This window comes from Onychostruthus taczanowskii, unplaced genomic scaffold (genome assembly GCF_017590055.1).
Source record: "Onychostruthus taczanowskii isolate IOZ18803 unplaced genomic scaffold, ASM1759005v1 scaffold32, whole genome shotgun sequence".
NCBI lineage: Eukaryota > Metazoa > Chordata > Aves > Passeriformes > Passeridae > Onychostruthus > Onychostruthus taczanowskii.
Window position 1 is genome coordinate 1,020,433 of NW_024500572.1, and position 15,429 is coordinate 1,035,861.

At 47.9% G+C, this 15,429-nt stretch overlaps 1 protein-coding gene across 1 annotated transcript in view; it reads right to left on the minus strand.

Moving 5' to 3' along the window:
- The window catches only part of TMEM132C (transmembrane protein 132C), a 174,785-nt gene that overhangs the window by 37,974 nt on the left and 121,382 nt on the right, over positions 1 to 15,429 (minus strand). The window contains exon 4 of the mRNA XM_041410222.1: positions 1,588 to 1,771. Within this exon, the coding sequence (XP_041266156.1) occupies positions 1,588 to 1,771 (184 nt within the window). The remainder of the gene's footprint in view (positions 1 to 1,587; positions 1,772 to 15,429) is intronic.

Below are 15,429 nucleotides of genomic sequence, written 5' to 3' on the forward strand. Positions count from 1 at the left end.
GAGATATTAGAATCTCCATTCCCTTAGACATGGAATACAGAGAAGAAGCTGACGAATTCTTTCATGAAAAGAGCAAGAAGACACAAAGTCTGCCAGCAGACACGTGTCTGTTGTTTGGCAGTGGAAGGCATCTATCTCAAAATGAAATCTGACCACAAAAATTCCTCTTCATGCACGTTCTCCAGTCCTCAGAGGACAGATGCTCCAATAAATATTCCCTGTTCAAGCTGACAGGTAATGAGGACAATTATTTCCCCCTCAGATCTGGAATGCAGTGCAGGCTTTCTGCTGACTTAACAGACTGTGGATCAGGAAATTGCTGGCCATGACCTCATTTGATATGAGCAGCAGTTTCACTCTTCAAAGGGGAAGAATATATTGAAGACTGGGACTTCCAGGAAATAATACTCATCTAATTATCTGCTGAACATTGTTCAAAGAAAAGACTGCCAGAATCCTGCCACCAAGATGATGCACTGGAGGGTCAAAATTCACAAGAACCAAAGAGCTATGTCTAACTCTTCCTCCAAATCCTGATCAACAGAAAATAAAATGCCTGCCTAACAACAGCACAGCTGAAATGCTGGAGAATCCATGAAATTTCTTGTTTTCCAAAAACCCTGAGCAGAGAGAGCAGATTTTAACCCAAACCATTTACCCACAGGAAAGTCTGCACTTCATGATTCTTAAATATATTATTGAGACTATTATTGTTTTCTATTTTTGACTTCAACCCAAAAGTTCTCACACTGTTAGGTCATCAAGCAGGAGAATCAGTATCAGCCTCAGCCTACCAAGACCAAGCAACCTGGCCTTCAGCAGAAGGTCCTTGAGGCCCTCTGGAGTAGCAAGTTCAAGGCAAACAGAAGTAGGAAGGAAAATCTACTGGGTTTTGTGGGAAAAGGCAAGAAATTCAGGGTTTAAACCTGAGGGAGACGGTTGAAGAGGCAGCATCCCTTCCCTCCCAACATCCCTCCCTCTGAGCATCCTTTCCTTCTCAGCATCCTTTCCTCTGAGCATCCCTTCCCTCCCAGCATCCCTTCCCTCTGAGCATCCCTTCCTCTGAGCATCCCTTCCCTCTCAGCATCCCTTCCTATCAGCATCCCTTCCCTCTGAGCATCCCTTCCCTCTGAGCATCCCTTCCTATCAGCATCCCTTCCCTCTGAGCATCCCTTCCCTCTCAGCATCCCTTCCCTCTGAACATCCCTTCCCTCCCAGCATCCCTTCCCTCTCAGCATCCCTTTCCCTCCCAGCATCCCTTCCCTCTCAGCATCCCTTTCTCTCCCAACATCCCTCTCCTGTGGGGTCAATACAGAGTGAGGATGGTTCCTCTCCTTGGGGACAGTGTAGGAGCTGCAGCTGGGTGCTGTGCACAGTGAGGATGGTTCCAGGGGCAGTGCCAGGATTCAGGGATGGTTCCACAGGCAGTGCCAGGCTCCAGAGATGGCTCCAGAGGCAATGCCAGGCTCCAGGGATGGCTCCAGAGGCAGTGCCAGGGCAGGGAGCACTCCCTGCTGAGGCTGAGGCTGGCCCTGCTTGGCTCAGCCCGCACAGGGTGGGCACAGGGAGGGAGGGAAGGGCTCTTACCATGGCCAGGGGCACGATTCCCACCAGGTCCTTCTGGCAGATGAAGATCTCGGCCAGGGCGGGCTCGGAGGTGCCACGGTGGGGGTACTCCACCTGCCAGCTGATGGGCTGCGTGCCCGACAGGCTGCTGAAGCTGGCGATCTCAAACTCCAGCTGCACGACCTCGTGGAACAGGCTGGTGCTCCTGGGGACAGCAGACAGGCAAAGGGAGAGCCATTACTGGGGCTGAAGGGGGCTGCTGGAGTCAGCCAGGTCCACCACTGCAAGTTCTGCTGTTTACCTGTGGATATCACACTGCTGGAAGATTTTTTCCAATCTACAACTGCCTCAGAGCACACAAACTGGAGTTATTCAAAATTATCAAAGCTTCTCCTGTGGGCACTGCAGAGGGATGGAGTCCAGGTTATTGTAACACACTTACTCCATTCCAAGTTCTGTTTGATTTTTCAAAGATGTTTCTGATCTGAACTCTGATCAGCCAAAGTTAAGGCCAGTGCAGCTCATGAAGGCTGAGGAGCCCAGAATCTCTGCAGCCAAAAAGAAAACCAAGGTTTCTTGAAGATGTGCACCACCAAAATCACAGAAATCCTCAGCAATGAGGCTCAGTGTGGGGAAGCCATTAAAACAATTAACAGGATTAAATGAAAAAAATGACAATTTTAGTCTAATCTTAGAGGTGCTCTCTGGAAATTAAAATCTCAGGCAGCTGAGACCAAGCAAAGAAAAAATCTGTGGCAGGTAAAATATACCACAAACTCAGTAAGCAAATTTGAAAAACAAGTAAGAAAAGACATGCTGGAAATGTTCCCTCACATTAAATTTCTTTAACTACACCAGAAATAATAAGAATATATTAAGGAAATTTGCTAGACTAGCTTCTGGCTTAATTTAAAAAAAGTTTAAATCCCCTTCATTAGAAAATATCCATCAGCTTTCCTGGAACTTTCCAAATGCCTTCCCACAGTGTTAATATTCCACTGAATATTCCTGCAGTCCAACCCTATGCTGAAATGATTTGAAAATGAAGGGAATGACAGGTAACTTCCTAGCTCAGTAACCCAATCCCAGCCTCATCACACCTTTGCCTGCATTCATCACGTTACAGCTTCAATTTTTCCTCTCTTTTCTACATACAATACATGAAGGCCCATTTCTGAGAGAATCCATCAAGAACTGATCATGTACAAAGCACTTACAACATTCTCAAGTGCTAGACTTTCTTTCTCCCTCTGAACAGAAATCACCCTTTTTTTGCTACTTAAGACGTATTCTATGCTTTACTTTGCATGATTACTTTGAAAGCAAATGGTTCCCCTGATAATTATTATTTTGATTATGGGTTTTCATTTGGATGGCTCCCTCTGAAAAGTCTTAATACTACCTAATGCTTGAAATTTGTTTTCTTGCTGCGTCAAAAGAGAGACACTGGAGCACTTTTGTGACAGTGGCACATTCCCTGCCTGCATTTAGGGAGTGATTCTGGGCAGGAATGTGATGGATGGATGGGTTCAGCAATTCATAACTCAAGCCCAGCCTATTGCCATTTGAAGAGCTCCTACTAAATAAATCTTGCAGCCTGTAAACAGGAGGCAGCTGCAGTAGCTGGGGTTTACACACTCCTGGGACACCTCCAGGGGAGCACACACTGCCTGGAACCTGCTCAGGTATTTGCAAACCTGAGCCTGTGCAGAGACCCCAGAATCACCTGAGCTGCAGCCTGCATTTGGCTGCTGAAGGCACCATTATGCCCTCGATTAATGACACCTGAAATGACATTATTTGCACCATTTCTAGCTCTGATTCTTAGTAACTGGCAGAGAAAACGTTTTTCCACGTGATTGACTATCCCAGTGCCTTCACTTCAACCAAATGGAGAATAAATCTCTGCACACATCAAAGCTGCCCCGAGAGTTAATGAACTCCAGGAAAGGTCTCCAGACCAAGAAGTTTGCATGCATTTCTCCAAAGATCCTCTGGAAATGTGCACCTTTTCCAAGAGAAGCCCCACAGCTCTGCAGGCAGCTCCAGAGAGCTGGAGGTGGCACCTGCAGGTGGGGAGGAGCTCATTTCCAGCCAGTCCCTGCTCCCAAACCTCTTCTCCCCTTCCCTGAGTGTCCCAGCCCTGCTCCCAGGATCAGGAGGGGCTGGTGACACACTCAGGATCAGGAGGACCACAGGGAAGGCTGCCACAGGCAAGGACCACATCTGGTTTTGCCAAATCTTTCCCAACCACTGCCCAGAGTCCTGGTTTCACTGGAAGCACAGCCCTTGGTTCCAGAATGGCCTTCAGCATCCTAACACCATCCTGTGCCTGAGCTGTGCTGTGGTGAGCCATTCTGGGACAGAAATCATGGTTATCACCTTCTACAACACCTGCCAAGCTGGCATTTCCAGCTCTCCCCAGCACTGGGTATCACCCCCTGAGCTCTCCTGGCCAGGTGTCCCTGACCCACGACAAACACAGGCTGCTTTAGTGGTGAAGGGCATAAAAAATGGTACCAAAATTCTCTGATTAATGCTAAAGTATTTTTTTCTGTAAAATACAAGACACAAGAATGTCCAAAAACGTGCATGGTGCAACAGAAAGCTTTTCTTGGTGCCCTTCCAGGCTGACCTGCATCAATATGCCAGGGCCTGCATCTGTGAGTGATGCAGCCACCTCCCTGCACAGCACAGCAGCCCTGATGCAATGTCACACCATGGCCAGGTTCCTCCTCCTCTCTTCACCCAGCAGAAACAGACACGATCAACAGCTGGGAAAGCATCCACTTGAAAAAAAAATATGCCTTCAGAGATGTGTAATGGCTGAGGAAAAAACGCTTCTCGTGAAGCACATTTAATGTTCAGAGCTTGTTCACTGACTGAAACAGCAGTTCCTTAATATCCAACATTTAGAAGAGCTCAGCAGCCGGAACAGCAAGTAATTATAAAACTTTTCTAAAGTACACAGCACATAGTGATTACAAATGAAGCTTCCTCAAGGAAGAGCTTCCAAGGAATTGCTCCAGGGTGGATAAACGAGTCTAATTTGATTGGATTGAGAGTTCCCCTGGGCCGGTTCGCTCCTTGGATTTATTTTAATTTATAAAAATGCTAATCATTCAGGGCCAGACTGGAGCAGGGGCTAGCACAGGGGGCTGAGGGCTGTGCTGAGCAGCCCCTGGGAGGGTGGCTGTGGGCACTGAGACATCAGCCAGCAGCTGAAGGCACAGCTCCTCCCTGCTGGAGCAGGTGGGCAGCGATGAGGAGATGCTGATGGTTTCAGCAGGGCAGGGATGGGGGGAATTCACTCCTGGCAGAGGCTGGCAGCAAAGTGCTGCCCCAGCAGAACGGGCAGCAGAGCCCCTGAATGCCTCTGAGCAGAGCAGTTTTGGGAAAAGAAGGTGGAATGGAAATGTTCTGTTAATGGAAGGATAATAAAAGATGCACAAAAGGCAAACCAGGAGTGACACTGGGAGAAAATGCCATGAAACTCACCAGCTGCTGCCAGCTGTGTGGGCAGCACACACCCCTGGGACAGCAGCCAGTGCCAACTGCACCAGAACTTCTGATTTTAGAAGATTTCTGAGCATGATGTTAAGCATTCCTTTGCAAGTACTTATTGATCATTCAAACCTTCAGTGCTCTGAGAAATATTTACCCTTGGAAAAAGATTTTTGTTCCATTCACATGCAGGACTGGCTCTATGCAAAGCAGAGGGTTTAAAACCTGGAGCTGTGGGTGTACAGCCCAGCTGGCTCAGGGGCAGACTCACACTGGGCTGATAGCACAGCCACTGAAACAAAATAGATCCTGTTCCCTTAGGGGCCTGGAAAAGGGCGAGCAGTGTGAAAGCTGGCCAGGGCTGAGCTGAGCCAGCGTTGGTGACCACTGAGGGCAGGGTTAGTGACCACTGAGAGCAGCATAGTGACCACTGAGGGCAGGGTTAGTGACCACTGAGAGCAGCACAGTGACCACTGAGAGCATCAGTGACCACTGAGAGCAGCACAGCGACCACTGAGAGCAGCATTAGTGACCACTGAGAGCAGCATAGTGACCACTGAGGGCAGGGTTAGTGACCACTGAGAGCAGCACAGTGACCACTGAGAGCATCAGTGACCACTGAGAGCAGTGCTAGTGACCACTGAGAGCAGCATTAGTGACCACTGAGAGCAGGGTTAGTGACCGCTAAGAGCAGCACAGTGACCACTGAGAGCAGCATCAGTGACCCCTGAGAGCAGCACAGTGACCACTGAGAGCAGCATCAGTGACCCCTGAGAGCAGCACAGTGACCACTGAGAGCAGCATCAGTGACCCCTGAGAGCAGCACAGTGACCACTGAGAGCAGCATCAGTGACCCCTGAGAGCAGCACAGTGACCACTGAGAGCAGCATCAGTGACCCCTGAGAGCAGCACAGTGACCACTGAGAGCAGGGTTAGTGACCACTGAGAGCAGCATAGTGACCACTGAGGGCAGGGTTAGTGACCACTGAAGGCAGGGTTAGCGACCACTGAGAGCAGCATTAGTGACCACTGAGGGCAGGGTTAGTGACCACTGAGGCCAGGGTTAGTGACCACTGAGGCCAGCACTGGTGACCACCCAGGGCAGGGTTGCTGACCAGGCTGCAAAGGTTTCCCAGGGCAGCGAGGGGAGGCAGAGGATCACCGAGGAAAGCACACAGAGAGCCCAGCTGCTGCCAGGGCCATGAGCAGACAGAAATCTCCTCTGGATGCCCATGTGCAGGTGTGGCCCAGCAGTCTCTGAGGAGAGATTTCACAGTGCTGGGTTATTGCTCCAAGTAATGGAGCAGTTTCCACTCTTAAATGAGTGAATCTTAGGACTGCTACGGGCTAAATCAATAACTTCGATTTATTACAGTGACTCTCAAAAGAGAAATTTTAAAAAGCCTAGATTAAAAACATTTTTTAGCCATCCTTTATTCCAACAGATTTTTACTGAAAGTGCCCAGGGATCCGAGAACACTTCGACCTGCTGGAAATTCAGCAGCTCCTCTCTTCTCTAACGCTCTCCGCTTTTGACAGTGACATCTTAATGCAAGATCAGCACTTACCAAGTGACATAAAAAATGGAGAGGAGCACAAAGCCCATCATCCCCCAGTTTCACTGCACACCTGACTCCTCGCTGAAAGGAAAGTATTGAAGCATGCTGTTGCCATGTGCAGAGACAAAGCCACCAGGAGCTGCTGGTCAAACTGGAGCCCAGAGCCATGTGTGCTGCAGCTGAGGCACAGCAGGGCTCTGCCCACCTTGGAAAGGGTTCAGGGCTTGTGTTCCTGCCATTTTCCACCTCCTGTTCTCCTGCACCTTTTCCTAACCAGGCTGATAATGGGAGATCTGTGAGGAACATGCCTGGGGAGCAGGGTGAGTCACAGCACTTTGAGGAAAATTAACGGCGCAGAATTAGAACTCGGTCTGGGAGTGAAGGTGACTTTAGAGATCATGGAATGGTCTGGGGGGAAAGGAGCTTAAAAATCACTGAGTTCCACCCTCCTTCCACCAGACCTGACTGCTCCCCCACGGCCCACCTGAACCACTGGTACACACAGAGTACAAACACTTAAAAGTAACTTTCTTTCAGCAAGTCCTTAATAAAAGCTGTTACAAAGCTAACCCCCTCAACAAACTGCAGAAAGGATGTAGTAATTCCAGAGTAATGCTAACTACTGGAGACAAAATGCAGTTTAAGTATCTTATTTTGCAGTATTAACCTAGCTTTTACCTTTTAACCATAAAAACCAGCAGAGAAGAAAGAAAAGGATGATCTATTTTGACATTAACAGATGGAGAGGACATAATTTCATGGAAATCTAAGACATTAAAAGTATTATGAAGTTCTCCAAAGGAAAATATCCAAGGTATTACTGAGCAAACTCTTGATCACAACACAATATACGTGTGTATCCTCAGGAGGATGATATAATGCTGCACTTGATTTCTTTGTACAGTCCAGATCAGAGCTAGATTAGTTAATAAGGTTTCTTGGCTTTCTTGTCATAAACTGTGATATAAAACATCGCTTTTTGATTAAGGTATTTGGACCAGGACAGGAAATCTCATTTCACTTCCCAGCTCTTCCACAGCATCCTTGAACGACCTCAGGCAAGACATGAAGATAGAGATCCTTACAGCCAGAACAAAACCAGTGGGCATTAGGCACCTGAACGTGGCAGCTGTGCCACGCTGGCAGAGCCCCAGCATCCCAGCTGCCTCCACCACTGCAGGGCTGGGCAAAGCCTTGAGGACCACTCCTGGCTCAGCTGCCATGTGGGAGGGTAATTCTCAGCTAATTAAATCTGCACTGCCTGCATGGGTAGGATGGTGGGATATTTCTGTGCCTTTATTTCCCAGGGGAACAAGGTGAAGGTAATTTTTTTTCTAGTCTCACAAAAAAACAACCCAGTGCCTGAAGCCTTGCCTCCAGATGCTAATCTCAGCGATGTTACACTGAGATCAAAGAGCAGAAGCCATGTTGCTAACTAGAGCACAGAAAACCAGAAATGCTCTCCTCTTGGACAGGCAGAAAGCTGAACAAGACAGGCCCTGAAGGAGGGACACCTGACTGGGGATCACAATAAATCCCCGATTTCTTCCTCCCATGCAGAGCAGTTTTTCAGTCACTGATCACCAATAAACGCTGCAGTGAGGACAGCAGGCTCATCAGTCTTCTCTGATGCTGCATCACACGAGGCACAAGGCAGATGAGATTGATTCCCCCCGTTCCCAAAGGAATCAGGCGTGCAAGGCTCTGCCTCAGACTGGCAAAGGCACTGTGCAAGCCCAGGGCTTGAGCTGCCACCATCTCCCACCTTCACCTCGCTCCCCACTCGAGGTGCAGGCTGCTAATGTCTTCATTACAATTGCAGATAACAAACTACATCGGCAGATTGGTCAGGGAATGGGCTTTCACAGTGATTCATCATCTCCTCCTGCCTCCGAGAAGGACATTTTCTACTCAGTATTCATTGGGGGCTGGAACCTCTCCAGCAGCACTCTCCTCCTTTGGAGACAGCAATTGTGCAAGCACTGAAAAGCTTCCAAGGGACAGCACAGGAACGGAGACCCCGAGCAGATATTTTCAGAGAGACTCACTCCAAACCCAGAGCTTTCAAAGGGAGAAGGGAAGGCGGAATCTTCTCATCATCAGCCTCAGATTTCATGGCTCTTGCAGCTTGATAGATGCAGCAAGATGAGATCAAATACCCCAAAGGAGGTTTTATCATTCCCATTTAATTGCTGACTTTAACAGTTTGGGAGCAGCCAGTGAAACATCTTCAGAGGCAGGAGAACACCTTTGACAAAGCAGTCTAGATATGACATTTTTGGCCACAAATACCTTGCACATGTATTTTATTCCACTTAGAGGCAACGGAACCCCTGCAGAACTCCAATTACTAAATCCATTTGTGAGCTGGACAGGCTCAGCCCCCACCTTCAACCCAGTGAAGATGTGGCAGCTGCTCTTGCCATGGCCAGCTGATTTCTGTCCCAGCTGGGTCCTGGCCCTGTGGCAGAGCTCTGCCTGTCGCCCTGATTTTGTAAGACTTTGTTAAGCCTTCTGATGTTTACATTCTTTCAACAAACTTTCTCACACACGGTTCTGTAAATAACCTATGTTTTGCATTCTTTCATGGAGGTGGAGAGAATTGATGGACCCTTGGTCTGTCCAGTGGCATTGGAGAGGTGGCACTGTCACCCTCCAATCCACGGTCACCTTTGGAAAACTATAAATGTTGGAGTCAGAAAATAAAGTTCTTCTTCTTCTTCCTTTTTGTTCCCCTCGAGAGCAGCAGTGTCTGTGTCATCATTTCGTGCCGTATCACAACACTCTGCCCCCAGGTGACACAGTGACCAAAGGAGGGACACAGCCCCACTGCTGCCTGCGGGGCTCCTGAGCAAGTCAGAGTACCAGGCACCCACTCTGAAACAAACTGAAGCTGCACTACGAATCAGGTGGCAACAAAAATCACATTTAGCTGTAAGTGTGTATGCAGATCAGATGTGGGATATGCACATCTCATTTAAAGGTCAGGTGTCTGCAGATTCCACCTCCTCTAGTTCTGACTGGGTTTTTTACAGCTCTGCCATTGTATCTGGTTTTTGGCTCTGTCTAAAACTCCAAAAATATTTCTACATAAAAATCCTCATTCCTTCTCAACAGAGAACCTGCCTGCTGGAAAAACACCTACCAAGTCACCATCCAGCAGGCATGCAAAGCTGATATAACACCTGCACTTCGCAGAGGCAACGGATTTAAAGAAAGCACACATTTAATGGCTGAGTGAGGAGAATAACAGCACTTAAGTGATGAACACTGTGGTGAAACTAAGAAGGTAGCACTAAGGTGAAGTGAAGCAGTTTTTCACACTTGCTGGCCATGGACTAAGTGCATGGGGCAAGGAAAAGTCAAGTTGTGGGTGCCAGCCCCAGGCTCCCTGCACTCCCTGTGGATACAAGCACAACTTTCCAAGCTCCCTTTGCCAAGGGCTGTTCCAGGGCAGAAGCAATGATCACAACTGCTTGATGGCAGCTGTCTGAAGGCAGCTCCAGCTCAGCTGCAGAGCTTCTCTGGGTGTTCGTGAAGCTGCCTGAACAGAGAGAAAAAGACCTTGAAATGAGCTGTGTCCTCTGAGAAATAAACCCAACAGCAGCAATTTCATCGCAGAGCAAACCCAGTTTGTGTGCAGTCCCTTGGACTGGGGGCTGCAGGGAATTCAGTAATACTGTGTTCAACCCAAAGCTGGAGAATACCAGTCTGGGGAAGGTGCAGAAGAAGTTTTCTTTCTAGAAAGTCAATCTATTTTTGCAAGCTTCACTAAGGAGCACTCTGCAGCATGAGTGTATTCCTCTCCCCCATCTCAGGCTGTATCTCCTGCCTCAGACCATATTATTCCCCTTATTTGTATTTGTACAGAATGTTTGTGTTACTCTTTTAATCCTTCTCTTTTGTTATAAATTCTCTGTAATGTTGTGTGCTGCTCACATGGCCTGTCCTATGCTAAAGTCAAACACAAGTAGAGTGAAGCAGAAACCCAAACCAGTCTGAGGAAAACACTGAGCAGCAGCAGTGGGAGAAATCCGGAGCTCCTGGAACTCCATGGAAATGGGAATGGCACCAGAGAAAACTGAGAGGAGCCAGGTCAGCAGAACTGGATGGGTTTTAAGCTCCCTTCCATGATTCCCCAATTCCCTGTCTGCTTTATCTGTCTTTTCTCCTTTTTAGGAATGTTTAAAACAAAAGAGAATGAGCTGGTGCTAGTGAATGTCCTGGGGAAATCAGACAAAGATGTGACCAACTTCAGGCTGCAGTTATAAAGCAGCTCTCATTCAAATTTACAAAAACCACAGACCCTGGGGCTTTCAGTAGCTGCAGTTCTGTTAGTCTGATGGACAAACCTTTATTTTACAGTTCATAAAGCAAAGCTTAACAACTCTGCCTTCCTAATGCCATCCAAAGCTCTTGCTCATTGTAAATTTAAAAAGAAGCTTATTGAAAGAGGAACCAGCATAAATACTGCAGGTAGATCCATTACGTTTCATGATACAGTTATTTGGTGGTAGCTCACTCCTCCTGTTCAAGGATAATAAAGGGGAAAATGTCCCCATGACATTCAGTGGCAGAAATGTCATTGCTGAAGTGCCTATGATGTGCAATTAACATTTTTAGGGATTCATTTAAACGGATATTGTCACGGCTGATAGATCTGAGATTACACCAACTATCTACGTTTGGATTTCTGCCTAATTCAGCATCTCACTAGCAAGTTCACCCTCTCACTTCTGGATATTTATATTTTTCTTTCTCCTTATGTCTACTGCATTGAGGGTGCTATAAAAAATGGATCATTTTATAGATTTATCATTTCATGATTTATCATTCAAGGCCAGGCTGGATGGGAGTTGCAGGAAGTGGTCAATGGAAGGTGTCCCTGCTCAAGATAAAGGGTTGGAACTGGATGATCTTCAAGGTCACTTCCAACCCAAACCATTCCAGGATTCCCTGACTTCTCCCCTACTCCATCACTACTATTGAACCACAATCAGAGTTTCTGCCCAAAAAACTGTTTTCCTTTTTTTTTAATGTTCTGCTTTCCACAAACAGGTTTTAATTTTCACAATGAAAATTAAGAGAAGGGAAAAGTAAGAAGAGAAGAAGAGAAAAGTTTGTTGTTTTGAAGAGAAAAGTAAGCTGTGGGGCAAAAGCTGTTTGGAGTTAGGGTGGATGAGCAAAGAATTCACTGTGTATTGTGAATGAAGGCACTGTCACGAGCAGGATGGGGATCCAGGTCTGCACTCTGTCCATGAGGAGAGGTCCTGGATCTTTGTTCCACTTGTTCCAACCCTGCTGTTTGACAGAATGGAGAGGCAGGAAAATACAGAAGGTATCTGCTATGGCAGAAAATCTGTCTGTAAGCAAAATGCTCACTGAAGTTTGCAGGGGACTGCAGCTCCTCCTGGAGACTGCGCTGCTGTGTGAGTGTCTGGAGGCTCCAGCTCAGAGCTGGGGCTGCCGTGGCTCTCAGGCAGGCTCAGACACTCCTGTCTGCTGCCAGCCACACAGAGAGCAGCAACGTGTCCTCAATAGCTCACCCAGACAGAGGAAGGAGACATGATCCTAATGGGAAGTGGCCTGGGAGGAGAGCAAGTGCCTCCTTGGCTGACACAGCACTTGCAGAGAGCAGCTCTGCAGTGATGCCTCTGACATCTGTGCTTCTGTCCACATCTGCCTTTCCCCTACAGCACCTCAATTAGAAAATTGCCATGTCTGATTTGTTGGGAAACCTCAGTTTCAAATGTGCTAAATCAGGCAAAGCAAGAAAACACAACGGGCTTGGATGGGGCTCTTGAGAGATGTGCTTTGCAGAGGTGACTTTCCATTGCTAGGAAAACAATTCCACCTTCTCCTGACCCCCAGGAAGAGGGCAGGAGTGCTAGGGGGAACCACGGGCTCCATGATATCACAATACTCTTTAAACAACAGCGAGATTTCTATTGCAGAAAGTCATAAACAAGAGCCTAGCACAGAATGCCTCCATGCAGCACAGAATTACACATTTGCCTCACCGCCCAGAGCAAAGATTTCAAACTCTGCTGTGATTTTTTTCCAAGCAATCATTGCTGCCTTTTTATGCCCTTCTTTCTATGCCTTTTTGCACTAGATGAGTCAAACCAGGTTTCTATGTAATTATACAAATGACATTTAGGGGACACTGTCCAAAAAAAAAAAAAAAAGGAAAGAAGATTCTAAAGAACACAAGCTTTCCCTTTGTTATTGAAATCTTCAACAATATTAGTCACCACTGCTGCTCTTTGCTGACTTTGAACACTCTGTTTGATCACAGGCAGGACTGCACTGATGGAAATTCAGCTTCCCAAGGCCCTGGGGAGATACAAAGCCAAAATCAGAAGCTCCTCTGGACCTTTCAGATGCATTTCCACCTTTGCCTGCATGGTGAGAAATTTTCTTACATTGTTAATTGTTCCTGCAGGAGAGCAGCAGCAGCAGTGACTGCACAGCTGTGGGAATGTCACGTGAGAGCCAATTCTTAAAGACAAGCATTCAGGATCTGTCAGCCCAGGCTGTGCTCTGCTCCCATCTCAGCTGCCAGTGGCAAACACAGCTGTGGGCACAGAAAACCCAAGAATGCTCTCAGGGGTTCTTGTTTGACACAGCAGCTTTGCAATGTGGAGAAAAGGTTAAACAGGGGGAAGCATGATGCCAGCCAAGCAGATGGGGTGGTCTTGAAATTAAACAATATAAAGGGGTTTGCCCCTTGCAGCCTCCTCCCAGCTCAGCTCCTCCATCTGGTTTGGTTTTCCTGGGGTAGCAGCCTGTCAGAGCCATTAGAAAAGGAGTGAATCAGGGACAGGCTGTTACCCCCTCAACCTGCAGCAAACGATCCATCCTTCCTTTAAACACAGAAACCAGAGCTGCAGCAAACAATCCATCCAGGAAAACCTGGGTCAACACCTCTCCCAGCTCCTGGGCTGCTCAGTGAGTGCTGCTATGTGTTAACATCTCTCCCAGCTCCTGGGCTGCTCAGTGAGTGCTGCTGCCATGTGTTAGCATCTCTCCCAGCTCCTGGGCTGCTCAGTGAGTGCTGCTATGTGTTAACATCTCTCCACACTCCTGGGCTGCTCAGTGAGTCCTGCCATGTGTTAACATCTCTCCCCGTTCTTGGGCTGCTCAGTGAGTCCTGCCATGTGTTAACATCTCTCCCCGTTCTTGGGCTGCTCAGTGAGTCCTGCCATGTGTTAACATCTCTCCCCGTTCTTGGGCTGCTCAGTGAGTCCTGCCATGTGTTAACATCTCTCCCCGTTCTTGGGCTGCTCAGTGAGTGCTGCTGCCCTGGGTTAACATCTCTCCCAACTCCTGGGCTGCTCAGTGAGTGGTGCTGCCCTGGGTTACCATCTCTCCCAACTCCTGGGCTGCTCAGTGAGTGCTGCTGCCCTGGGTTAGCATCTCTCCCAGCTCCTGGGCTGCTCAGTGAGTGCTGCTATGTGTTAACATCTCTCCCAGTTCTTGGGCTGCTCAGTGAGTGCTGCTGCCCGTTCCCCTGTGCCTGGGAAAGCAGCATGGTGACAGCCCTGAGCCAGGCTCCTGTGACACTTTGGGCCTGACCTTACTTTGGCTCCAGTCACTCTGGTTCTGCTTTTGAAGTTGATGGCAGTGGGGCCAGTGCTCCAGTGTCACCTCTCCTGTACCCTCAGGCGCCCTCTCCAGCAGCACTGTCAGCTTGGAGAAGGCAGGACAATTTGAAAGTATTTCCTAAAGCCCAAGGCAAACCAAGAGATGACCTTTTCCACCAGCAGAGAGCTGCTCACAGGCTGCTATTGAATATTCCACCAGCTGCACTGCTCTGCTCCCACAGGTGGGCTGGCTGCTCTGCAGCAGGGCTGGGTTTCCCTTTGCTGTCCCTCTCCTCACCCTGACTCAATGACCTGGCTCCCAGTGTGGCTCTCCTCTGCTGCACCCCTTTGTCACTGCCCTCACCTGGGAGCAGCCCTGCATCACTTGTCACCAGGCTGCAAAGGGCAGCACAGGACACAGGAACTCTCTCTTTGTTTTGTCTGAACAGAAACTTCCCCTTGCAGACGCTCCAAGTTCTGGCTAAGGCAGAGATAAAAGCTCTGCAGGGCAGTGTGAAGAGCTGAGCTTCCAGGAGTGCTCTGGGAGGGTGAGCTGGCCTAAGCCAGCGTGGTGCACACAGAGCTGCCAAACAAGGGCACAAATCTCTGCAAATGTCCTGCTGTGGCTGCTGCAGAATGCACAGTTTGTACCAGACAGAGAGAGGATTCTCCCACTCTAGATGGGAAAATCTCCACAGTCTGTTACACATCCCAAACATGCTCACATCTACGTGACATTCAATCAAAAAGCTTTTTGAAAATGGACAAACATTTTCTTAATAATTTAGCAGCATTACCAACCCTTCCAAGAATTACTTTTTACTAGGAAGCTGGCTGGTTTTTTTGCAGATAGGATATCTGTGCTATCCAGTTATTTCTATAAAGAGACTTGGCCTTTAGGACTAATTTAAAGGGTTTCCCAAAGCAGATGGAGCTTTCTGAATATAGAAAAAGGGATTTACAGGATTACTGAGCTCCAAGTAGTCAAACATAAAGACAAAATTATGCCTAAGGCAAGTAAGAAATGCTCTAGGCTATCCGAGATTGTCTCTCATCCTCAATGTTTGACACCTAGTGCAAATTCACATTATTTCCTGACATCAGTAGATTTTAATTCAATTCCTCTTGTGGATGATGTGGTTCACAGATCACCAACAAGACACTAAATGTCTTGAGTGAAGAGGACAGAGAAAGGGAAGAGAAAAACCAGAGAA